Raw genomic sequence first — 27,490 nt, 5'->3', positions numbered from 1 at the left:
AAAAAAAAAAAAAAAAAAAAAAAGTTAAAAACAATAAAAGGCAGACATTTCTATAACTTAAAGTTTAGTGAGGAAATTCACCTTTAAAACGAAAAGAAAATGAACAGAGTACTATTTTGCCCTGTCCATTTCCCTCCAGAAAATAAAACTGAATGTTATTAGTTTGAACTGTCCAGTGTATCTAAATATCACTACTAACATTAGCGTGAAATTATTGAGATTATACTTATTCAACAATATTTCTTAACTTCAAATGAAGGAAGACCGGTTTTCCTCCCAGGTTTTACTTTTCATTCATGTGTGATATCATGCTAAGAAAAAATGAAAACAGAAGTCAAAACTTAACCTTGCAGTGCACTTTATGCAGTTCATTATGTTTCAATTAAACATCAATAAAGATGCTAAAAAAGAGAAAGAAGAAATGAAAATGTTACTTTATATGGGACAAGTAAAGAGTAGTTTATGTCTTGATTTTCTGAGACAGCGTTTCACTCTCTTGCCCAGTCTGGAGTGCGGTGGTGCGATGTCCGCTCACAGCAACCTCTGCCTCCCGGGTTCAAGCGATTCTACTGCCTCAGCCTTCCAAGTAGCTGGGATTACAGGCGCACGCCACCATGCCCAGCTCAATTTATTTCTTCGGGGGGGCAACGAAGTATCTCTCAAGTGCCTAGGAGCCTACGGAAGGCAAAGATAAAGCAATTTTAGGTAATCGACGCATTTTAAAAGCCTATCAATATTGCTACTCAATGAAAAAATTAGGTTTGGTTTGTGTTATGTCGCAGCTCCATCGTGGAACTATTTGAATGCTTTGTGTGTTTTGCGAGCATCATTTCCAGCCTGGGAAGAGACAAGTGTAAAACAAAAGTGTGTGCGCGTGTGTGTGTTTTCCTGCGTGCCCCAAATAGGGTATTCTAATGAGGTTCTGAAATGCAGAAGATTCACAGTGGAGATATTCGTGTCCAGGCTGGGTGAGGCTGTTGTGAAAAACTCTTGCTAGAGATCTGGATGGGCTCCTTAAAGAGCGCGTCCAAACCCCCAGGGAAAAAGCCTTTCACACTTAACCTCTAAATAAAAGGCGTTTTCCTGAGGATTTAACTCAGGCAAGCCGGCCTAGGTAGTTTTGTGGGTGTAGGAAGCGGCGTGTCGGAATCAACTCTACAGAGGTGCCTTCCGATGTTCCGGGTAAATTCGGCACCTCCCTCCTACGTCCCAGTTCCCAAAGGGACAGCCGGTCCCGGCAGCTGGACCCGCCCAGACTCTCGAGAGCACCTGAGACGTTAGCTGAGAGGGAGTGTGGCGTTAGAAACCCTCCGCTGCCTCCAGCCCCCACCGTTGGCAGCGACTGCGTGGAAGGCGGGAGGGAAGATGATTGACGGACTCGCTCAGTGGCTGGGACGCTTGAGGGCGGGACGAAGAGGGGACGGCTGAGCCTTCTTCTTAAACTGGTTGGGTTGGGCCTCGGGAACTGCCTTCCCTAGGCCTATTGGCTTCCCTGAGTGGGTTGTTATGGTAACAAATGACCGAACAGTCTCTTATGAATTGGCCAATGAGAAGGGCCGTCTTTTCCAGCGCACCTCTGAACAGTAGATGTTGCGAAAGTCCGGATAGAGGCTGGAGAAGAAGGCGGTGCCAGGACGTCCTGCGGAAGGGCCGGGGGCGGGGCTCGTGACGTTACCGGGTCAGCCAATCACGCCTTGTTTTATCAACGGCCACGCCCTTTTACCTCACATTTCCCCTCCCCTAACTCATTTCGCACGACGCAGCGGTTGGGAACACAGACATTTTCGGAGCTGGAGCCGCCACTGCCTCCGCCATTTTGTGTCTGTGGAGAAAGAAGCTTCTGTGGCGGCTGGAAGTGGACGGAGATCACCCGCGAGACGGCGGCGTTTCATACCCGAGGTTCCCCCTGTGTCGTCCCCCATCCCCCCTCCGCGGTCAGCATGTGGTGAAGCCGGAGCCGCGAGAGAACCGGGGAGAGGAAGAGGAGTCGGAAGGGAGGCGGGGTATCCAGAGCGGCTTCAGCTTCAGCTGCGGCGGATCTCGGAGGGGGGCCGCGGCGCAATGTCAGAGCAGACGCCGGCCGAGGCCGGTGCTGCGGGGGCCCGGGAGGACGCCTGTCGGGATTATCAGTCATCGCTCGAAGACCTGACCTTCAATAGCAAGCCGCACATCAATATGCTGACCATTCTAGCCGAGGAGAACCTGCCCTTCGCCAAGGAGATCGTCTCTCTCATCGAGGCCCAAACCGCCAAGGTTTTTATACACCCCGCAGCCTCCTATTCTTCTAATACTCCCTGATTTTAGTGTCAGCCTCATCCCAGGTCTCGCTTCCATCCAAAGGGGGACAGTGTTCCTTCTCTCCAACCCCCCACCCCACACCCCGCCTCCAACTCTGGCTCGGTCTTTGGCCCAGGCTTCGAGCTTGGGCCTCTCGGGGGGAGGGAGTGGGGAGGATAAAGGGTGGAGTCCCACTTCCGCTTACCAACTCCCTTTTTAGGTCACCGCATTGTATACCCCGACACGAACACGCTTTGAATAGAGCCCTTTGGGGTGGGGGAGACTTAAAGGCAGTTTGTGGTTTGGGGAAGTAAGAGTTAACATAAGCCATTTTAACCCTCTGGGAAGTGGGGGAGTGGGTCTCCCGTTTTCCCTTAGCACCCTCTTTGGTAATTGTGCTCTGTGGGTTGGAAGGAGGTGAAGGGGGACCTGGGAGCGAGGTGTTGGTGGGTGGGAATAGGGAATTGGCCCCGAGTGGAGCAGCCGCCTGTTAGGAGCCCAACATGGCGCCTGAAAAGCACATGATGCGAAAAGGGAAGAGAGGAGAAACCATTCCTTGCCAGCCAGGCAGCTGCTCACACCCGTCAGCCCCATTTTGGGGTGGGGGCGGCTAGATAGAACTTTTATTTTCCTATCGGAGGGTCTGATTTGTCCCCAAATAAGGGGGCAAGTGGGGTTGAGGGTGGGGTTTGGGTGGGAGGGAGGAGATCTTATCCAACCTGTAGGTGGAGAGCTGGCCCAGCGGGTAACAAGTACTTGCAGTTTCTCTGAAAAGTTCAGTCCCTCCTCCTCTTCCTTTTCTCTTTTTTTCTCCCTTCCCTGATAGTGAAGGAGTGTTTTCTTTACCCCTTGACAGAAGTGGTCCTCTGCCACCTTATATTTCCCTGTAGTACTCCTCTTCTGTGGATTCATATGGGAGCGATATGTCATTTAAGTAAAGTTACTGTTAAACTTAGTTAAATGAGTTTTAATAGCGTCCCAGTGCTACATTTTATTTTTCAAGCTTGTACTTACGGTTTAGTTTTTTCTAGTTGTTAGTGATTGCAATTATCAGGATGAGCCTCCTTTTAGCAGAGTGAACCCCTTTTTAAAGGCCACTTTAACAACAACCACCAATATATTGTTTAGAGACGGTTTCTGTCTAGTGTAAAACTGAGTGGTCTGACTCTAATAAATGGTTTTGAAATGTGTGACTGGTATTATAAAATTTGTGAATAAAACATATAAAATATGTATTTGTCTTTTTTATTTACCTTTGTAAGGTGTAGAATCTGTTTCCAAGACTTATTTTTATCTACGTGGTTGTGTGTTTTAAACAAAAGTCTTTAAGTGACTTGGGTTCATTCTTCTTTAGGTTCCATCCACTCTTTTGGGTATATCTCTTCACAAGATACACGGTTTCAGGTGGTCCTTTCATACTTTAAAGAGGACGAAAAGGAAGGGTTTCCCCCCCCCTTTTTTTTAAGGGCTTCAACAAATTTATGCTCAGTCTGACAGCTAAAATACAAGTTTTCGTTCATTTTCCTGTGAATGTGTATGTAAAACAGCTCTTTTTTTTTTTAAGTATGAGATTTAAAAAGGAAGCATTCCTCATACTCAACATGCTTTATATTGATACCACAAACATCTTGGACATGAAAACTAAGTTTTTGCCTTGATGAAGGCTTAACTTGACATTAAATGCCTTAAAGCACTTGTGTTTTTAAGGCAAAAACACTGATTTTTAAACTAATTACCTCGTGACTTGGGATTTAATATTCCACAGCGTCTAATATTTAGCAGCTCAGGTTGTCACTCAAAAGAACAGTTTCCTTGCTGGTTTTTAATGGATCCAGACGACCTTCAAAAACCGAAAACTAAATACTGAATATAGTGACCACATCAAACTTGTGGTTTGTATATCGCTACACAGTGGTGAAATTAGATGGGCTGTTTGCTGGTAAAAGACAGCTGAAATTTTGGGGGCACACGTTTCCTGGTTATTTTTGTATAGCCGGATTGAGGAAAAGATGTAAAAATCACTTTGGGGAACTAAATCCGGGTTGGGATGGAGGGTGACGGGAGGGATTTTGTTACTTGGTAGCAAACTGGCCTGGTTTTGTGTTTTGGAGGTGAATGTTTGTGTCCTTATTCTTTAGCTTCTCTGCCTTACTAAACTTAAGGATTCACACTTAATTTGACTTCTCCCCAGAGAGCAGTAGCGAAAAATATTACATATAAGGACCACTTGTATAATAAAAAATTAGCCTACTTAACGGACTTTGGTGTTAGAGAGCCTGTTTATCTTCATAAGTACAATAATGACTAAAATGGTGTAAAACAACATGGTAAAGACACAGCAGTAAACCATTTGACATAATTCGTATTTACTATAGTTGACCCACATGCAGTGGGTGAACCCTTTTATTAGATAGTACCTTAAAAATTTTTTTCATACAAAATTATTCAAAGGTTTCCTTAGCCAACTTTTGGTCATAAAGGTGTTATCAGAAGCAAGAGCATTTCCACACACTTGTATGGGCAGTTGGTTTTATTAAATATGATGGCACTGTGTACTCTAGAACTGTGAGCCTACCCTAGCTTCAGGCAGCTGTGGGTTAAGTGTTACGCAGGGTTAAGATTCCTATACACATGGGTTGGGTAAATGGGAATAACCTAAGTTTTTTGTTTTGTCTGTTAAAAATCATGGGTGCTCCTTTGGAGTCAGTTAAAACTTTATTATGGTGTGTCTTAATGCTCCTCAACAAGTCTGTGAACCTGCTGATGCTTTCTGGAAGCTTGCTGTGCCTTCTAAAAGCCAGTGATGGGTAGGCATTGCATTTGAACTGGGGCAACATTTCTTTACTTTGGAAAGGGCTACCTGTATCAGCATCACCACACTGGCTTTGTACAAATTTATAACCCCTGGTTTGTGCATGTCAGAGGAAAATATCTCGGCGGAGAGTCCAGGCTGTGAAGAAAATCTTCAGGACAAATCCTGGCTTCCAGAGTCAAGTTGAACCTGATTTACATGATACAGCGGCTGCTCCATCCAGTTTTTCTTGTCTGAGTAACAAACTTGCAACTTCCTGCATGTTCATGTGCAAGTTTCAGTGTTTTGCCATTGACTTCCCATGCGAAGTGTTTTTTAATTTTTGTTCATTTGGATTATAGAGAAGTAATCCTAGTGATTTTACAGGTAACAAAGCTTCATAGACTTGAACATATAAATATGGCTATGGAAATCAGAGGTTCTACAAGAGGTCTAAAAACTGCTTTGAGTGTAGGCACACCATTGTAAGTTAATATGGGTCCCAAAACTGACACTGGGATTACAGAAAGTAATTTTCCTTCGCCTCCTCATTTTTGTCACTTAAAACACAGGTCTTTTTTCCACATGAACCTGGTATTTCATTGAGTGTTATATGGGTAGCTGTTCATCCTGGTAATTCTGAGCTTTTGTGTGCTCAATTAAGGATCGTAAGATAAGAGAACTTGATTGAACACTTAAGTTTCATAAAGATTAATTCAAAAGTATTTGGTATCAACAAACATAGAGGTCTCCATTGTAGATTTAAAAATTCACTTTTAAAAGTAATTCTTTGGTGGGAATTCATTATACTAAACTTCTCAGTTTCTTTTTATTCAGGCTCCTTCCTCAGAGAAGCTTCCCGTTATGTACCTTATGGATTCTATTGTGAAAAACGTTGGAAGAGAGTATCTTACTGCCTTTACTAAAAATCTAGTTGCAACATTTATTTGTGTGTTTGAAAAGGTACATATGCATTTAGAAACTTTTTTTTTTTAAATGTGTTCCTGATTAAATAAATATTTGCTTTGTGTTGGGTTTTCTTGGGTGGTGGGAAATGTTTTATTCTCTTTAACGTTTATTGTTAGCATCATTTCGAAGAAAGGCTGAAGTTAATGTTTTATGTTAGTTTTTTAGAGCAGATTCTAGGGGTTCATATTATCCATGTAAGAATAGATGGATTTGCTTTTAGAGTTGTGCTTTTTTAAAAAAAAATTGAGTTTGTTCATTTGAACATCTGTTTCATCACTATGAATTAGGCAAAAAGATCTGAAATTGTCAAGAGTAAATCAGATTTCATTGTTTAAATTTCTGGTGTTACGATATTGACTTATTTTCTGGGGAAAAAAGCATAATCCTTCAGTGTCTCAACCCGTGAGTGATCGTTCCTGAAACTTCTGTGTTTTTTTGTTTTGTTTTGTTTTCTGGAAATGTTTCTTCTTTTGTTACATTGTTCAAGTATGTTTTAGGTGAATGTTGTTGGTATGTGTGAATGGTGGGACCAGTTAACTGCTGTAGGTTATTTTGGAAATATTTTTCCCCCACCTTAGTGTTCAGAAATTAGGTTAATATTATTAGTTTCCATATCTAGAGATTGTAAATTTCTTCCGTAACATTGTAACATGGTGGTTTGGTTAAAGCCCTATTATGTTGAGGAAGGCAAGGGATCCGCTGAGGTAATTCTCTGTCAGGCTGCATCTTTCACATTGAGCAGAAGGGCACTTATGAGATACTTAGGCTTAAAGATTGTTTCCTAAGGTCAATAATTGGTGGTAGTTATTATATTTTAGTAGATGAATACGTGTTCTGTCAGTTGTCAGATTTGTAGAATTGGAATTTTTTTGGAAGAACTATTCAGTATTTGATTTTACATGTTTGTAAGAAAATATGTAGTTGCTATTTGAGAAATGTTAAGTTCTTAGAGAAAAGAAATAGTATATACAGAAGAAATTTGGAACGCTGTATATCAGATAGCATTAAAATGCTTATTAATAGAGTATTGTACACATTTGTTGAATACTGCTAACCTGAGGCTGTTGTTTAAGGAGAAGCTTAACCAACCTCTTGGTTTCAGTTTCAGTGTCTTCAGATTCACTTGGGTGTTTGGTAGCATACCTGTACTGAATCTAACTGGGCATTAACCTGACAGTCGAATAAAATGACCTTGTAATAAATATATTATTATTTAAAGACTTAGGAATATGATTAAGGCTTTACTGTTTATCCTAATGTTAAAAATCTAACTCAGTTTTCCAAAGTCCTAGGTTTCTTGACGGTGAATTTTCTTCCTTTGCTTTCCTCTTTCCTTTCCTGTTTCTTTTCCTCTTTGCTTTCCTTTCTTTTTTCTTCCTCCTTTCCTTCTCCTTTCATTCTCCTTTCTTCTTGTTTGAGACAGAGTTTCGCTCTTATTTCCCAAACTGGAGTGCAATGGCGTGATCTTGGCTCACTGCAACCTCCACCTCTGGGGTTCAAGCGATTCTCCTGCCTCAGCCTACCCAGTAACTGGAATTAAGGCATGAACCACCATACCTGGCTAATTTTGTATTTTTAATAGAGATGGGGTTTCACCATGTTGGTCAGACCAGGCTGGTCTTGAACTCCTGACCTCAGGTGATCCGCCTGCCTAGGCCTCTCAAAGTGCTGGAAATACAGGCATGAGTTACCGTGGCCAGCAATGGCAAATTTTCTAGAAATTGTTATGGCATCACAAACGTGAGCAGATAAGTTATTTAAAACTAAGGCTTGTCAGTGGTTAAGATTTTGTGAATTTCAGTTATTAAAGTGCTTTCCACATCACAATAGTTGTTCATAGGTACTCAACCATATAGGATTACTGAGCATTGGTTAGTGAGGCAGTTTGCCTTAATTTTAACTTTGTACTGCTATGTAAATAATTTAAAACATTGAAGCCATTAGGTAATCCATTTTCCAGCTGTTTTATATTTTTCCAGAGTAAGAGTAACATTAGGAATATTATACTAAGCTCTAAGATGTGGAAACGTTTTGTACCAAGGCTCGCCTAGTTGGTTGTTTGCATGAAGGCTAGGTGAAAATGGCTTTAATTATTCTGTTTTTGAAGGAGAAATGCACTTTTAATAAATTATTACTGTTGTATATACTTACCAATTGGTAGTGACTATATATATGTGAAGTAGAGCAGATTTATGTAACATTTAATATATAAAATATTCTATAGTAACTTAACAAGCCATAGAATTGTTCTGTTGTTCTAGGTGGATGAAAATACTAGGAAAAGTTTATTTAAGTTACGTTCCACATGGGATGAAATATTCCCATTGAAGAAACTTTATGCCCTGGACGTCAGAGTCAATTCATTAGATCCTGCTTGGCCAATTAAACCTCTACCCCCCAATGTGAATACGTCTAGCATCCATGTGAATCCTAAATTTTTAAATAAATCGGTAAGTTTTAATATGAATAGTATGTAACATACTTTCAACTAGCACATTTTGAATTCTTCTAGAGAACTTACTGCCAGAAAGCCAAAATAGAATACCCTGTAGTGAACTGATTGAATTTGAAAAGAAAGAGTATGTATATATTTGAAGTTTTTATTTAGAAATATATTCACACTGTTTAGGTATTATGTAACATTTATTTTGGGTTTTAAATTCCTGATCAGTTTTCTGTGTGATATTTAGGAATTTGGATAATAATGAGTAAAGCTGATAATTTTCATTTACTCCCTTGCTTCCTTTAGCTGATATATTTTTCTTAAACAAATTATTTTTTTCTTATAGCCTGAGGAACCTTCAACACCTGCTACGGTGGTCAGTTCCCCTAGCATCTCCACTCCTCCAATTGTTCCTGATATACAAAAGAATCTTACACAAGAACAACTGATAAGGCAGCAGTTGCTGGCAAAACAAAAACAGTTGTTAGAACTTCAGCAGAAAAAGCTGGAGCTGGAGCTAGAGCAAGCTAAGGCACAACTGGTAAGTAAGGGAGATTAACGTTTTAAATATTTTAAACCTGTCTTACAATAGGGAAGTAATGTTTATGTTTGAATTTTATTAACATGTTACTTTTTTAAATAGTATACTCTTTTCTACTTTTATTTTACAAATTACAGTATATTTATTAGACTATATTTTTATATCCTTATTGTAAAATTCACTTGATTAAAAACTGCATAGGCCAGGTGTGGTGGATCATGCCTGTAATTTCAGCACTTTGGAAGTCTGAGATGGGAGGGTTGCTTGAGTTCAGGAGTTTGAAGCCAACCTGGTCAACATAGTCAGCCCCTACAAAAAAAAAAATTAGCCAGGCGTGGTAGCGCATGCTTGTGGTCCCAGCTACTTGAGAGGCCGAGTTGGGAGGATCGCTTGAACCCAAGAGATTGAGGCAGAAGTGAGCTATGATTGTTTCACTGCACTCTAGCATGAGTGACAGAGCAAGACCCTGTCTCAAGAAAACCTCCAAGAAACCGAAAAACTACACTATTTCATCCAAATAGTTTTCTGTTAGATTGCTATCTTATAAAGTAGCATCTTAGTTTTGTTTAATCATTACCTTATATGGACTTAATATTTCAGTCCCAAGATGGTAGATGTGTCGTGGCAAATATTTTTGCATAGTCTTTAATGTTTTATGAGCTTATGCTTCGTGAGCAACAGTGACAAAATTAAGGAGGCCAGGAAGATTATAGATTTCTATGAATGAATGACCTTATACTAAGTTATTTTACTTAGCATATGAGCTTATTCGACAGTGAGGTATAGTAAGGCAGAATTTTATAAGTTCATTAACAGTACCACTTTGGGAGAAACTAAATTTTAGGACTTAGAATGTAGCTGAAATGACTGATTCTTGTGCAGCTGGAGTATAGTGATTTAACAATTTCTTAGGAGCAGTCTGGCTCAGAATCCTGAATAATTAGGAAAAGAAACAATTTTTTAAATTCTGTTTAGAGATTATATTACAAAATCTCAAAAAAGACAAATAATGGGCCATTTAAATCACGGAGTTTTTCTTGTAATCTCAATTTATACATTAAAGTTTACAGTGTAAAATAAAACAAAAAATGAAAAAGCTTACAGTGTAAATATGGTATTGAATAAATAAATTGAATAAAGCATTATACAGTTATTTGCAGTTTCTTGACAAATAATCTGAGTGTTTTATAGTATTGACATGAACATTTATTTTGTATTTCAGGCAGTTTCTCTTAGTGTTCAGCAAGAAACATCCAGTTTAGGTCCTGGATCTGCATCATCCAAATTACATGTTTCACAGATTCCCCCTATGGCAGTTAAAGCTCCTCATCAGGTTCCTGTGCAGTCTGAGAAAAGCCGTCCAGGACCATCCTTACAAATTCAGGATTTGAAAGGAACTAACCGAGATCCTCGTCTGAACAGGATAAGCCAGCATTCTCATGGAAAAGATCAAAGTCACAGGAAAGAATTTTTAATGAACACATTAAACCAGTCTGATATTAAGACAAGTAAAACTATACCCTCTGAAAAACTAAATTCATCCAAGCAGGAAAAAAGTAAATCAAGTGAAAAAATAACCAAGAAAGAACTTGACCAATTAGATTCTAAATCAAAATCAAAATCAAAATCGCCGTCACCTTTGAAAAACAAATTATCTCACACAAAAGACTTGAAAAATCAAGAATCAGAGAGTACGAGGTTGTCTGATATGAATAAGAGAGATCCAAGACTAAAAAAGCATCTTCAGGATAAGACTGATGGGAAAGATGATGATGTGAAAGAGAAGAGAAAAACTGCAGAAAAAAAGGATAAAGATGAGCACATGAAATCATCTGAACACAGACTGCCTGGAAGTAGAAATAAAATCATAAATGGCATTGTACAAAAACAGGATGCAATAACAGAAGAGTCGGAAAAACAGGGGACAAAACCAGGGAGATCGAGTACTAGAAAGCGATCAAGATCTCGATCACCCAAGTCTAGGTCACCAATTATACATTCCCCAAAGAGAAGAGATAGGCGATCACCCAAACGAAGGCAAAGGAGTATGTCTCCAACATCTACACCTAAAGCTGGAAAGATTCGCCAATCTGGAGCTAAGCAGTCACATATGGAAGAGTTTACACCATCTTCAAGAGAAGACAGAAATGCTAAGAGAAGTACTAAGCAGGATATTCGGGATCCAAGGCGAATGAAAAAGAGTGAAGAGGAGCGACCACAAGAAATCACAAATCAGCATTCTACAAAGTCAGGCACTGAACCAAAGGAGAATATAGAAAACTGGCAAAGTTCCAAGTCTGCCAAAAGATGGAAATCTGGTTGGGAAGAAAATAAAAGGTATGATGTTAACATTTTGGATCACGTATAATAGTATGTATGTTTTAAAAGATAATTTAAAAATTGGAAAATGCGTTTTTGGGTGCTATTAGTTAGTACTTTCTTTTTCATCTAATTCTTATATCTCTGTGGGTTAAATACTATTATTTCTATTTTACAGATAAGGAAACTGAAGTTTAGAAAGGTTAACTAATCCCACTAAGGCTGCATTCCAAGACATGCAAGAATCAGAATTCATATCTGTTTTAGCTGATTTCATATATTGTGCTCTCAATCATTTGTTTAGTTTCTTTTCGTGATTATATATGTCTATTTTAACCATGTCCTTTGAAAAGGATCTTTAAATATGGTCCTGAATATTAAAAAAAAAAATTTTTTTAAGTAATATATTGCTTTTATGGTTTCAGCTTACAACAGGTTGATGAACATAGTAAACCTCCTCATCTAAGGCATAGGGAGAGCTGGTCAAGCACTAAAGGAATTTTATCACCTCGAGCCCCAAAGCAGCAGCAGCATCGTTTAAGTGTAGATGCCAATCTTCAGATTCCTAAAGAGTTAACTCTTGCAAGCAAAAGAGAATTACTTCAAAAGGTAGTTACTATGATTAATCCCATGTAGTCATTACTCTCTTTTGTCAAATTTTTTTGGTAAGTACTTTTTATATTTAAAATATTTTATTTCCTTTTATCACCCCTGTGCAGACGAGTGAACGTTTAGCATCTGGTGAAATTACACAGGATGACTTCCTTGTTGTTGTACATCAAATTCGACAGCTATTTCAGTATCAAGAAGGTAAACATAGATGCAATGTACGGGATAGTCCTACAGAAGAAAATAAAGGTGGATTAAAAAAGAAACCTCTCTTAACTGATGCTGAATTAACCTACTATGAACATAAAGCAAAACTGAAAAGGACACAGGTTCAGCATTCATTTCCAAGACTTGATCTCTTAGATCCTGATATTTTTGACTACCCTTTGACTGATGCCTTGTTGTCTGGAATAGAATGTGAGCCATCCAAAAGTAAACATGCAAGTAGGAATAGTGGAGCACAGTTTGACAGAAAAGAACAATTTAGTGAAAGAGCAAGACGTCTTTCTCCTATATCTGGGAGTCGTACTTATGCTGAGAATCTTTCACCCCATGAGGGCCGGAGAAGACATGACGAGCAAGTCTCTGCTAAAGGTAGAAAAAGTTAAATCAGATTATGCCTATTGAATCACACAGCAGTGAAGGGAAAATGAACAAGCTAAGTGGGGATGGATTTTTGTGACTGTTCAAATTACCGGTTTTTTTCCCATTGATTTTGTATGTTTTTTCCCGTTAAGGAAAGGGAAGGGAAGGGAGCTAATATTTCTAAGGCCAGTTGTATGTCAGGTACTTCATTAGGTTCTTTTTGTATGTAATTTGATTTAATCCTCACAACAACACAATGACATGTATATTCTCCCCATTTTATAGATAGGAAATAAAACAGAGAGGTTAAATAACTTGCACTCAAAATGAAATTAGTATGTTGATAGGATGGTAATTTTTTTGTTACTCAGGTGTGTCTGACTCTAGAGGGCATCCTCTTATCTACTGCTTGATGCTGTCTGTCTCTTCCTGTCCCTCTAATATAGTGAGATAGTTATATCTTTGGATAAACATTTATATGAAAGTAGAAGACTTTAAGATAACTTTAGATTTAGTGAAAATAAGGCCGGGCGTGGTGGTTCACGCCTGTAATCCAAGCACTTTGGAGGCCAAGGTGGGTGGATCACCTGAGGTCCGGAGTTCAAGTTCAAGATTTAGTGAAAATAATTTTTTTCCTTTTTAAAAGGTGTGCGAGAAGAGCAGAGATCTCCATTCAATGATCGTTTTCCACTTAAGCGACCTCGATATGAAGATTCAGATAAACCATTTGTGGATAGCCCAGCATCAAGATTTGCTGGCCTGGATACAAATCAGCGACTTACAGCTTTAGCTGAAGACAGACCATTATTTGATGGACCTAGTAGGCCATCAGTAACAAGAGATGGCCCAACCAAGATGATTTTTGAAGGACCTAATAAATTAAGCCCTCGAATTGATGGACCTCCTACACCAGCTTCTCTTCGGTTTGATGGGTCACCAGGACAAATGGGGGGAGGAGGCCCTTTGAGATTTGAAGGGCCACAAGGTCAGCTAGGAGGTGGGTGTCCTTTGAGATTTGAAGGTCCTCCAGGACCAGTGGGGACACCTCTGCGATTTGAGGGCCCAATTGGTCAAGCAGGAGGAGGTGGTTTTCGGTTTGAAGGTTCCCCTAGCCTGAGGTTTGAGGGATCTGCAGGTGGTTTGCGATTTGAGGGACCAGGGGGCCAGCCTGTGGGTGGTCTGAGGTTTGAGGGACATCGTGGTCAACCTGTGGGCGGTCTAAGGTTTGAGGGACCTCATGGTCAGCCTGTGGGTGGACTTAGATTTGATAATCCCCGAGGTCAGCCTGTAGGTGGACTTAGATTTGAGGGGGGTCATGGTCCATCAGGGACTGCAATTAGGTTTGATGGACCTCATGGTCAGCCAGGTGGTGGGATCAGATTTGAGGGCCCTTTGCTACAGCAAGGAGTTGGAATGAGGTTTGAGGGTCCCCATGGTCAGTCAGTATCTGGTCTGAGATTTGAGGGACAACATAATCAGCTTGGTGGGAACCTTAGGTTTGAGGGTCCACATGGTCAACCAGGGGTTGGGATAAGGTTTGAAGGCCCTTTAGTCCAACAAGGAGGTGGAATGAGGTTTGACGGTCCTTCTGTACCAGGAGGTGGCCTACGAATTGAAGGGCCTCTGGGTCAAGGTGGTCCAAGATTTGAAGGTTGTCATGCTTTAAGGTTTGATGGGCAGCCAGGTCAGCCGTCACTATTGCCAAGATTTGATGGATTACATGGTCAGCCAGGTCCTAGATTTGAAAGGACTCCTGGTCAGCCAGGCCCTCAGAGGTTTGATGGACCACCTGGACAGCAGGTTCAACCAAGATTTGATGGTGTACCTCAAAGATTTGATGGTCCACAACATCAGCAGGCATCAAGGTTTGATATTCCCCTTGGTCTTCAAGGCACAAGATTTGACAATCATCCTTCACAAAGACTTGAATCAGTATCTTTCAATCAGACTGGGCCATATAATGATCCACCTGGCAATGCTTTTAATGCCCCATCCCAAGGACTGCAGTTTCAAAGACATGAACAAATATTTGATTCACCTCAAGGACCAAATTTTAATGGACCACATGGCCCTGGAAACCAGAGTTTTTCTAATCCACTTAACAGATCTTCTGGACACTATTTTGATGAAAAAAATCTTCAGAGTTCTCAATTTGGAAACTTTGGCAATTTACCTGCTCCAATGACAGTAGGAAATATTCAGGCATCTCAACAGGTAAGTCTGTTATTCCAAAAGTGTGTTGTATGCAGATAAGTTAACCATTTTCAGTGTTTCTAGGGTTTAAGGAAGGTTTTCAGGGCATAGTTTATTGTATAGATTGGAAAGAAGTTTTTAATGTACCCTAAAGCCACATACTAGGGAAGTGGAATAAATGGGAATGAAATTTGCAACTTAAATCCAAAATTGATTTTGGCTCTTCTAGGATCTAGGGATATATCTCAATCAAATCCCAACCCTGGACTCTGTTGTGGTTTTTTTTTTTTTTTTTTTTTTTTTTTTTTTTTTTTTGCTTTAAAGCTTTTGAAATGTAAAACAATTGTATTTCATAGACCTCTACATTGTAGAACTGTTGAGCCCTGATATGCTTTAAGTTAGCCCTAGAACTGATTATCGCTTGGACTGTTCTTTGACCAAGAATTTTCCTTAGCCTTAGTTAAATAAGAAGATCAAATTGTTCATGCTTTCACAGTCTACAATTCTTTTTTTAACCTCTTCCTACTTTTTTTTCACCACCTTTCCCGTTAAACACAGTTGTTTGATATTAATGTCAACACAGCAAACTTAGTAGCAAACAGCCTTCCAAATACACTGTAGTTACAAAACATGCACAGTTGGTATTCTTTCATACTTGTTCTGTATACATTTTAAAATGCATACGGAAATAACTTTAAGGCACTATGTTTAGAATTTTTTATTAATTCAGTTGGTTATTAATGACTTCTTTTGCTTGCATGCTGAAATTCTCCTGCGCTGAACTTACTACTTTTCCAGGTGCTGACATTTTCTTACTAGGACAGATTTATTTTATAGTAGTAAGATTGTATGGAAGAAAATACAAAATAAGAAAGATGTTAAAAGCACATTAGTAACATTATTGATAGAAAGCAGTCCTTCTGTTCATCTCTAATGGTGTGAAAAAAGAGTTGGCCTGCCTAGATTTACTCTACTGTATATCCTTGAAAGAAATGTTACTGTTATTGATAGATACTCTAGAATGGTACTACTTAGTCTTATTTCTACATTATACAGAATGGGTGGGATTTTTATTATGTGTACTCACCATCAAAAGTCCACATGTATATTGAACAAGGATTATAAATGGATATTTATTTATATACCAGCAACATGTAGAAGTCTTGCCTTCCTCTGGACTACAGAAAACTGTATTTGTATGCGAGTACAGTTCTTGCTTCATGACTGTTCTATTTTTTAACATTCCCTTTGACATCTTTTACAAGAGGTCATCTTTTACAAGATTACTTTGTAATGTAGCTATAACCATATGCAAAGATGATGGCTAAGCAGGATGCTTACCTGCTTGATAATTCAGATTGCTAATTAAAACAGGCTATCTGGAAAAGGGGCAAAGGTTAGGAGTTCTGGCCTCAGTTTTGCTGCTAACCAGCCCTTGTGATTGTGTATAGGTCATACTGTTTTGTCAGTTCTTCCATTTGTAAAATAACGGAAAGCACCAGCAAGGTAAAGTGACTTGTGTAAAGTAACACAGCTAGTTACCTTATGTTTGCATGGTATCTTACATTTTCCTTTTTTGGGGGGCTACTTTGCTTCTTTAGTAGGTATCTCAAACTTTTCAAAGAAGTTTTAACCCATTCTTGGTAACTTATACCTCTGTGAAACAGATAAGGGAAGGTTTTACTGTTGCTGTTTGTAGAAGAACTAGAAGTGAAGTGACCCAGCCAGGTTACCTTTCTCAATCCTTATTTATAAGCCAGGCCTTGTGACATCTGTGAATATTTTTATGTAATTAGGATGTTAAAAGTTTTACTTGAACTATAGAAAGTATGTTCTTAAAATTAAGGTTTATCTTAAAGGTTCTAACTGGTGTTGCTCAGCCAGTAGCTTTTGGTCAAGGACAACAGTTTTTACCAGTTCATCCACAAAATCCTGGATTTGTTCAGAATCCGTCAGGTATGTACTTTCTGAACTTTATTTTTCAAAAGACAAATAATTATTATTTTGTTAAAAAGCTAACTTTGTCAATTTTAGGAAATGACAGCTTTGCAAAGGTTTATTTAATTTAGAGAAATTTAATCTGGCTGATATATTTTTGTTTCTTTTCTAAGTTTATTTACATTGTAGATGTATATTCACATTGACCTTATTTACAGCTAGTGATGGTTAGCCTGAACTTGTAGTGTGCAAAACAAATGGAAGGAAACCTATTGGGTGGAAACTGGAAGGTGGAAGGGCAGGTATGACATTTGTGTTGAGTTAGAATGAAATAAATGACAAACCTCAGAAATCTCAATTATTTGATGTTTTGAGTAGTGTGTGTTATGATCCAGTAAACATTTATTAAGTGAATACTGAGGATACTGCATTAATAAAGTCGATTAATTTTTATGCTTTCATGGGCAATCAAATAGCAAAAAGTGGCTTTCTTAACCAGATTCTTTGTTACTACAGGGTGAGGCTTAATTAATAGTAGATAAAATGACTTTTAAAATGAATTTTAGTTTTATTTATTTATTTATGAGACAGAGTTATGCTCTTTTGCCCAGGCTGGAGTGCAGTGGCGCAATCTTGGCTCACTGCAACCTCTGCCTCCTGGGTTCAAGCGATTCTCTTGTCTCAGCCCCTTGAGTAGCTGTTACTACAGGCATGCGCCACCAGACCCGGCTAACTTCTGTATTTTTAGTAGAGTTGGGGTTTTGCCATGGCCAGGCTGGTCTTGGACTCCTGACCTCAAGTGATCTGCCTGCCTCAGCCTCCCAAAGTGCTGAGAATTCAGGTGTGAGCCACTGTGCCGGCAAAATGAATTTTAGTTTTAATATGTGGTAAGTGGAATTATATACATTAGTGATACTTGCTTTCATTTCTGAATCATTGAAACAGCTCTTTCAGAAACATGCTTTACTGTAGCATTGTTTACATCAAAAAATCAGTTTACAATTTAGGGAGTTTTCCAAAAATTCTGAAGTAATTAGGAAGTCCTAGCCAAGATCTTTTTTTATATATTAGTCCTTAAATTGTATCAAGAAATTCAATTGATTTGGAAGCTTTCAACTTTTAATTTCTAGATGGACAATTAGGATTAATTTATATTTCTTCTTCTTATTTTGTTACTATAATGAAAACAGAAGGAAATTAAGATCTAAAGCCCAGAAGGCTAGGCTTGGAATCTACACTTTGTTACTTTGTAAATGGGCAGGCTTTAAGCAGGTATCCTTCCTGAGGTTCAGTTTTTCCCTCTATAAATAGCTTATGGTAGTATTAGTATTTGCCTGGGATTTTTTTTTTTTAAGAGAATCAAATGATATAGTATATGCCAAAGTACTTTATAACTACTTGTCAAGTGCTGTATTTAATGTATTTTCCTTTAGAACTTGGGTTTTTTTTTAGAACTCAGTTTTTATTGCTGGGTAGAGGATTTGTTATATTGGGGTTAGTGGCATGAGATGCTATCAGAAACCACAAATTTTCTTTTTGCCTTTTTTTTTTTGTGTGTGGTGGAGTCTCGCTCTGTTGCACAGAATGGAGTGCAGTGGTGTGATCTCAGCTCACTGCAACCTCTGCCTCCCAGGCTCCAGCAAGTCTCCTGTCTCAGCCTCCTGAGTAGCTGAGACTACAGGTGCATGCCCCACATGCAGCTAATTTTTGTGTTTTTAGTGGAGACAGAGTTTCACCATATTGATCAGGCTGGTCTTGAATCTTGACCTCTTAAGTGATCCATCTGCCTTGGCTTCCCAAAGTGCTGGGATTACAGCTGTGAGCCACTATGTCCAGCCCCTTTGTGCTTTTACAACCTTGGATTATTTGTATATGTTTACAGGGCATAGTAGTGTCACAGAGGAAGTCACAATTTTTCTCTGGGTTTGGGGATATTGAATGGGACATTAATTATGTCTGTGTTCTTCAGGTTCTTCTTATTGTTTACAAGAGGTGTCAACAGTTTTCAGTGTGCTATATTTAGCTTCTCTCAAGGTTCCTTCTCTAATTTGAAAGTATAAACATCCCTTTTTTAGTAGGAAATATACCCATGTTCATTTATTCATTCAAACATACATTAGTCATCTGCTGTATGCTAGGCATTATGTTAGGATGAATTTAGTAAGGTTTATCCTTCAAAGAGCTTTATTTTTATTTTTAAAGAGATAGGGTGCTCACTGTGTAGCTCAGGCTGATCTCAAAGTCCTGAGCTCAAGGAGTCCTCCCACCTCAGCCTTCCAAAGTGTTGGGTTTATAGGCATGAGCCACCGCACCTGGCCTCAAAGAGCTTTATAATATAGAAAGGCTATTGATTTTGTGTGTGTGTGTGTGGTTTAACAAAAACTACATAATAATGCCAAGCACTTCAATTCCTTACGAATATTAATTCATTTAACCTCATATCAATTACCCTTTGTACAGGCACAGGAAACTGAGGCAGATAAGGAACTTGATTATGTTATACAACTAGAAAGTGGAATTTCTGGCTAAAAATCCCAGGAGTCTGGTCCTGCAGTTTATGCTCTTTGTTATTAAATTTGGCTACCTTCAGACATGAGAATAGCTATTTATGCATCTTAGACATATAAATAGCTAATTTAATGGAAAGTAAAGATTAAAACTAGTTGAGTTAAATGTTACTGTAATTGATTAACTGTTGAAGTTGATTTATTCATTCATGTATTCAGACATTTAGTTTGAACAGACATTAATTAGCCTACTCTGTATAAGGCAGTATGATAAAATTAGAATATACAGTGGTAAAGGGTAGGGATTATGTATACTGTGGATGCAAATTGAATTTCTGCCATTAAGAGGCATTTTTAGTGGTTCAGAACTTTTCTGTGTAGGTGTAGTGAGTGAGATGTATCATAATGACATACAAATACATTAAAATATTGTTTTCTTTTTTTTGAGACAGGGTCTTGCTCTGTCGTCCAGGTTGGAGTGCAGTGGAGTGATCTTGGCTCGCTGCAATCTTCGTCTCCTGGTTTCAAACAATTCTCGTGCTTCAGCCTCCTGAGTAGCTGGGATTACAGACATGGGCCACCAGACTTGGCTAGTTTTTGTATTTTTATTAGAGACAGTTTCACCATGTTGGCCAGGCTGGTCTCAAACTCCTGACCTCAGGTGATTCATCTGTTTTGGCCTCCCAAAGTGCTGGGATTACAGGCATGAGCCACTGCACCTGGTGTAAAATATTGTTTTCATAGTTGGGGCAGATCATGAGGTCAAGAGATCGAGACCATCCTGGCCAACATGGTGAAACACCATCTCTACTAAAAAATAAAAATTAGCTGGGCATGGTGGCGTGCACCTGTAGTCCCAGCTACTTGGCAGGCTGAGGCAGGAGATTTGCTTGAACCTGGGAGGCAGAAGTTGCAGTGAGCCAAGATTGCGCCACTGCACTTCAGTCTGGTACCTGGTGACAGAGCGAGACTCTGTCTCAAAAAAAAAAAAAAAAAAAAGAAAGAATCACAGCGTTTAGAATAGTGCCTGGAAAAATATGGGACTGGAATGATTCCTCACCAATGAGGATTCCCCATCAAGCAAAAGAAAATTGTTAGGCTTATTTCATTTGTTCAAGTTTTTGAAGCTTTGGTAACTGTGACACCTTTTCAGCAATAGACTGAGCTGCTTTGCAAGGACAGTATACTATTTAGCAAAGGTCATAGGAGCAGGTATACTCTGAGTCATCTGATTCATCTCCCTGTTTCAGTTCTTCTGTTATGTCAGGGAGCTTTGAGGTCAGGAGTACTTCCACTTAGGCTTAGTGCTAAGAGGTGATACACTTATTTTATCTATATAAAACTACCTTTTCCAGTGTACTTAGAAGATGGAGAAAAGAATTAGAAGGGTGGAAAGTTGGAGATAGGGGTGGTGCTGCATTGCATGTGAGGAGGGAGCATAAAGGGTCATTGTTTGTAGTGTTCTCAGTGTTTGTTTTAGAATATATTCTCAAGTCTGTTGACCTAAATGAAAAGATAATCTTAGGGGCTTTTGAAATAATTAAACCCATCATTAATAAGACTTTGTCAGATTTACTGTTGACAGGACATCTTGAAGAAAACTTTGAAAAATCCTTAGTAAAATTTGCATCTTTAAATTCTACATTCACTTTAAGAGAAGTTCCTTCTTTTTTTTTTTTTAGGAGCCCTCCCTAAGGCATATCCTGATAATCATCTCAGTCAGGTGGATGTAAATGAATTGTTTTCAAAATTGCTAAAAACAGGAATTCTCAAATTGTCTCAACCTGATTCAGCTACAACACGTAAGTGTGATTTTATACTTAATGTAAACAAAGCTTCATTAAATTTTTGAGATGTATGATCTAATGATATAAGTTATAATAAAGGTCCTTACAGTAATTGAATTCCTAGGTATAACTTTTATTTTCGATTTTTGGAAATCAAATACAGTTGGTTTATAATGAAATTATTTTAGATTTCCTAAGATTGAACTACCTTATAGTGGACATGTGTTTCAATTAACATATCTAATGTGCAGGCTTTTACCAGTAATTTTATGTTCATTTAACTTTTGAAAAGAATTTGAATATTGATGAATAAATGACTTTTATTATAGATTACTTTTCAGAGATCAGGGTTAACATCACATACCAAAATAAAAAATTGTATTAGGTTCCTTGTCCAGTAAACTTGAGATCAAAAGCACTGAATAGACTAGATTTATTTCTCTACTTGCTTATAATACTGTAAATACTTATAATACTTTAAAGAATACATGGAAAATGGTATTAAGAAATTTGTGTTTCTTCTTAATTTTAGAAGTAAGTGAAGTAGCTGCTCAGCCTCCCCTTGAAGAGGAGGAAGATCAAAATGAAGATCAAGATGTTCCAGATCTTACTAATTTTACAGTTGAAGAATTGAAACAGTATGTAATCTAATTTTCTTTAAAATAAAGAGGCAGTGACTCTAATAACAGTGGACATTGTTACTATTAGTGCTTTCCCTTTTATTTTATTCCTTTTACTGTTTTAACATTTAGGAAGCCTTTTAAAAAATTTTTTTAAATGTAAAATATATATAACATTGTCTTTAGGTAGCCTATTTTTAAATCTTCTTTTAAAGTATGTTTGCTGTGTATGTACTTAGGCCAAAGGCCACCCCTAAAAGTCTCACTTTGTCGCCCAGGCTGGAATTTAGTGGTGTGATCTTGACTCACTGCAACCTCCGCCTCCCAGGTTCAAGCGATTATCCTGGGATTACAGGCACTCTACCACCACACCTGGCTAATTTTTGTATTTTTAGTAGAGACAGGGTTTCACCTTTGCCAGGCTGGTCTTGAACTCCTAACCTCAAGTGATCCACCTGCCTTGGCCTCCCAAAGTTCTGGAATTACAAGTAGGAGCCACGATGCCCGGCCCCTCAAAATTTTCATTTTTTAATCTGTGATACAGAAAACTTAGCGAATTTTTCACTGTTACACCAGAGTGGAGAAGTTGAATTATTCAGAATGCCAAAGATCTAGAGAGGTGAGATTTAACTGTTCTGCCATGTCCACGTTGACTTCACTCCAAACTAGAATAAACTACCTATCGCCTTGTTAGCTGGCACAGGATCATTTCATTTTTAGCTAAATGGAAATAAATAACTGGGTCAGGGCTATCCAAAAGAAGACAGGCTCCATGATCCAAAAGTCACCAAAGTTAAGGCAAAGAGGGTCAGTGACTTTGTTAGCAAATAATATTGATCTTTGGGTGTTAACTGTTTCAGCCAGCCCTTGGTTTCACCATTGTTACAATATGGAAAACTTAGATACTTGTAATTGGCTTTTGAAGGCCATCAAGCCATGTTATCAACACTAAAGATTATTTCTTTTTCAAAATAGACGTTATGATAGTGTTATAAATCGACTGTACACTGGTATTCAGTGTTACTCTTGTGGAATGAGGTTTACAACATCACAGACAGATGTATATGCAGATCATTTGGACTGGCATTATCGGCAAAATAGAACTGAAAAGGATGTTAGCAGAAAAGTCACTCATAGACGTTGGTACTACAGTTTAACAGTAAGTAACCTATGTGCCTCCATACTATCTTTTAGGCATAAATAATATCATTCTAAAAGTATATTGATTTTAATAATTTTAATAATTGCTAGAATCTAACATGTAAATTTACTGAATAAAATTTTACCTCTAGAATATAAACAGGTGTTTAAAGAAATGAATTTTGATGAGATTAGAATATAGCATACAGGATTGTTCTAGCTCTAAAATTCCAAGGCTCTTTGACTGTTTTTTGTAAAAAATTACACTTGAAGCTTATCTTTTTTGAATTAGTAGTTATAACTGTAGAATTAATGGAAAATTAAAATCTTAATTATTAGTTGCCGTATGTTGTCTATTAGTTAAAAGTCTCAAAGTTATAATTTTAAATAATATTAGAGTATAATGTAGAAAAGAATATATGTATTCCTACCTTTGGATGGCATTATATTGAAGATATGCAGTAAAAATTTAGAAATAAATGGAATAACTTTTAAAATCAACTCCTTTTAAGGACTGGATAGAATTTGAGGAGATAGCTGATCTGGAAGAACGGGCAAAGAGCCAGTTTTTTGAAAAGGTTCATGAGGAAGTTGTGCTCAAAACTCAAGAGGCTGCTAAAGAAAAAGAGTTCCAAAGTGTACCTGCTGGACCAGCTGGAGCAGTTGAGGTGAGAGAAGAATGTTTAAGTTTTCTCCCAATAGGAGTGTCCCTAACTTTCTTTAAGTAAATACTCATAAACATATCACTATATTTATATCCCCGATTTAGTGATTTTAAGACTTCTTGGAAGTACTAGTACTTTCAGTTTTACTCTTATAATCTAGCTTTGAGTTTCATAACTACAGTGGCCAAAAGCAGTGAAATGTTTACTCTTTATGCTGGAAAGATTGACAGAATCCCGTAAATGTATTTTGAATCATATTATTTTTTTGGACATTATTCAGACTTTTGAAACACTCAAATTCCTTACTCCACTTAATAAAATGTTTGTATATTTTTACTTAAATGGGGTTAAATGTGTTCTATTATGTAAATTTTATTTTATATGATTGTATTTTAGAGTTGTGAAATCTGTCAGGAACAATTTGAACAGTACTGGGATGAAGAGGAGGAGGAATGGCATTTGAAAAATGCTATTAGAGTAGATGGAAAGGTAATTTTCATTTCTATATAAGAAAGTGTTAAGATAAGTATTTTGTTGTTGGCTTAACTCATTACTTTGAAAAGAGGAGGTTCATAATAGTTTTTGTTTGATTTTTGGTCTTAATAAAAAAGGTATTGGACTTAGTAATATAATGTTGGAGTTAGAAGGGATCTTAGCAGTCACCCGGTTCTGTACTCACTTTACAAAGGAGGTTGCATTATTAGTCAGTGACAGAGCCAGGACTACCTCTTCTGAACCTAGTTAGTCGTTTTTCTGTTCACCCACACTATTTTGATTGTGGATTTATATTTCATCATCAAACTGTACTGTGTGGAAAACAAATCAAGTTAGGCTAGATACTTAAATGAGCCAAGAGAAGTCAGTTTTTCAGATTCTTTAAGTATAAGGATGAAAATTTTGGTTTTATTCATTTTCATGACCAAACAGTTTTTGTCATCTTTCCAAAGACTACCTTCTGGTTTAAAGTTAAAAAGAAAAATCATATGAGAATATTCCATTAGAAAAGAATATGCACATATTTACTTCTTTTCTTTTTGCTTCAGATTTATCATCCATCATGTTATGAAGATTATCAAAATGTAAGTTCTTTTTGGTTACTGTATTCTCATTTGCATGAATCAATTTAACTTTTCAGTTATTTTTTTGCATCAAAGCAATATTATAATTTTAAACTTAATATATTGAACTATTTTTGTTTTTTGATACAGCATTTAGGTTGTTCAGTAAATATTGGTGCTAGATTGACAGAATTGATATACATTAATATATCATTTTCTGTGAGATGCAATTAAAATTTTGAAATTTATCATTCCTTGCATTTTATTCACTTAAATCGTGTTATCTTTTACTAGGCCACGAGGCCCAGAGAAATGTGAGGAAAAGTGAGGATAAGGATCATTATGGGGATAGGTTTCTAGAGCTATGGGTAGCATTTACTGCTATTTTTTTTTTTTTGAAATCCTATTCAGCCATCTAAATAGGTATACTTTTTTTGTTGTTTTGTTTTGAGACAGAGTTTCGCTCTTGTTGCCCAGGCTGGAGTGCAATGGCTTGTTCTCAGCTCATTATAACCTTCACCTCCCAGAGTCAAGCAATTCTCCTGTGTCAGCCTCCCAAGTAGCTGGGATTACAGGCACACACCACCACACCTGGCTAATCTTGTATTTTTAGTAGAGACAGGGTTTCATTACATTGGTCAGGCTGGTCTTGAACTCCTGACCTCAAGTGATCCACCTGCTTTGGCCTCCCAACGTGCTGGGATTACAGGTATTAGCTACTGTGCCCGGCCAAAATAGGTATACTTTTTAATGATTACATATAGAATCCAAAAAAGATACTAGTCTGTTGGCCTTAAAAGTTCAAATGGTTGGCTGGGTGTGGTGGCTCACACCTGTAATCCCAGCATTTTGGGAGGCCAAAGCTGGTGGATCACCTGAGGTCAGGAGTTCGAGACCAGCCTGGCCAACATGGTGAAACCCCGTCTCTGCTAAAAATGCAAAAATTAGCCAGGCATAGTGGTGGGTGCCTTTAGTCCCAGTTATTTGGGAGGCTGAGACAGGAGAATCACTTGAACCTGGAAGGTGCCGGTCTCAATGAGCCAAGTTTGTGCCACTGCACTGCAGGAAGGTGGAGGTTTCAGTGAGCCAAGTTCGTGCCACTGGGGGAAAAGAGCAAGGGTCTGTCTCAAAAAAAAAAAATTTCAAATGGCCATACTTGCAGTCTGTTTTTAAAACCAAGTAATGGAACAAATAGGTTTTTAAAGATAGCGGGTTGAGGACAATTTGGAAGATTTATTTAGGTTATCAGAAGACTAGTGTTTAGGATGATGGTTTATGGGATTTAAAAAATCCTCAGGATATTTGAAATTAGGGTAGTAACAAGTTCCAGAATATATGTATAACATCTATGTAGAAATTAAAATGTAGAAGCATGTCTAATCAACTTTTTTTGGCTGTATACAGCCATGTCTTACAACTTAGCTGTTACTGCTTAGCTCACTGCTGAGTACATATTGAATGTGCAATATATATTTTATTTTTGTTGCCTTTATGGCATATTTTGTTCGGAGGCAGGTATTTCAGTTGCATTTGTTATATGCGTGTTCCCTTGTCCATACAAGGGTCTTACAAAACTAAATGTCATCTAATGTGAGAATTTGGAACTTTCATCAGTACTCATAGGGCCTCTCATTTTGTAGACATCTTCATTTGATTGTACACCATCACCCAGCAAGACACCAGTTGAAAACCCCTTGAATATTATGTTGAACATTGTCAAAAACGAATTGCAGGAACCCTGTGAAAGTCCCAAAGTTAAGGAAGAACGAATTGATACACCACCAGCTTGTACAGAGGAAAGCATAGCAACACCCTCTGAAATTAAAACAGAAAATGACACAGTCGAGTCAGTTTAAATAAAATGAGAAAGGTATGTTTTTCTTTTTTAAAAAAGCTGCTGTTGGATCTAGAAGGTGAAGAATTTTTTTATGTATATATAGACATATCTATATAAATTGTCTAGCTGAGGCAGGGCCTTCAGCTATCATTTGGTTAATAAATACATTTTAGTATTTGCATTTCCTACTGCCTGCAGAGTTTCAGGTGCTTGTTGTGTGAAAGTTCTGTAGATGTGTGCAAATTTAACAAAATGAAATTGTATGTGTAAAAATGTACGATTTTCACTGTGCAACTGTAAATTATAAATAAAAAATATTTTTGCTATTCATGGAGTGTAATATTTATGCACACCATCAAATAAAGTTTCTGTACTTTTTATTGGGTAAAAATAGAATTGAACAGCAACCTCAACATAAGATTTTTTTTCTAGTAGCCTCCCATTGATTAAAGAAGCAAAGTTTGAAGTTTCATCCTTCAAAAGGGGGTTGTGAGAGAGCACCGTAGAGCTTTTCTCAAATAGAAAAGCCAGATTTTGAAAAAATTTTAAAGACAAAATAGGACATATTTGCACGTATATATATATATATATATATATATGCATATATATATATACACACACACACACACACAATTCCAGCTATAGAGAACCATCCAGATGTACACTTTTGAAAATATCTAATGAAGCAACTTTTATTCTTGAACTTGGACACTGATGACATCAAACAATTAACAAATATATTTAAGTACTAAGGTGATTTTTTTTTTAAAGACATTTTTTCAAATTGTCAAATGATTTAATGCAGATGAACATATTTCTATTTTAAGTTACAGAGGAATCTGTAAGAATGTTCGCTTGAGATACGGTTAACTTTTTTCTTTTGTTGGTTTTGGCTTAGATGGAGACCATGAGATGTTAATATTCATATATGTAATAAATAGAATGATGAAGAAACTTTGTTTGTACTTCTTTATTTCTTGAAAAGGTTTATAATGTGTCTTTCTTGTTGTCTTTGTTTTTTAAAACATGAACATAGCACTTGCTATGAGCCAGGCACTGAGAAAGGTTAGTCTTTTCTGCCTTTTATTAGATAAGCACATAAAACAGTGAGTTTTATTGAGCACATACGATGTGGCAGGCACTAGCACTTTCTAGATGTATTTTCTCTGGTATTCACATCTAATAACTACATGGTAGATGGTGTCCCCAGT

General features: G+C 37.7%; 1 protein-coding gene across 2 annotated transcripts; it reads left to right on the top strand.

The window, feature by feature from the left end:
* The first annotated feature begins 1,614 nt into the window (after positions 1–1,614).
* Positions 1,615–27,229, top strand: PCF11 (PCF11 cleavage and polyadenylation factor subunit). Of its 2 annotated transcripts, none has more exons than XM_017544925.1 (16): positions 1,615–2,253; positions 5,906–6,031; positions 8,299–8,487; positions 8,827–9,021; positions 10,244–11,358; positions 11,766–11,949; positions 12,060–12,150; positions 13,181–14,748; positions 16,587–16,683; positions 20,855–20,974; positions 21,492–21,597; positions 22,555–22,738; positions 23,232–23,387; positions 23,781–23,873; positions 24,428–24,463; positions 26,083–27,229. In XM_017544925.1, the coding sequence occupies exons 1-16, from the start codon at positions 2,062–2,064 to the stop codon at positions 26,296–26,298; spliced, it is 4,668 nt and encodes a 1,555-aa protein (XP_017400414.1). In that variant the 5' UTR covers positions 1,615–2,061; the 3' UTR covers positions 26,299–27,229. The 2 variants fall into 2 exon arrangements, with proteins under 2 accessions (XP_017400414.1, XP_017400413.1); XM_017544924.1 differs by having other exon boundaries at positions 12,060–12,543.
* The last annotated feature ends 261 nt before the right edge of the window (positions 27,230–27,490 follow it).

This window comes from Cebus imitator, unplaced genomic scaffold (genome assembly GCF_001604975.1).
Source record: "Cebus imitator isolate Cc_AM_T3 unplaced genomic scaffold, Cebus_imitator-1.0 Scaffold174, whole genome shotgun sequence".
Lineage (NCBI taxonomy): Eukaryota > Metazoa > Chordata > Mammalia > Primates > Cebidae > Cebus > Cebus imitator.
The sequence above is the reverse complement of the archived record's forward strand: the minus strand, read 5'-3'. Positions and strand labels throughout refer to the sequence as shown.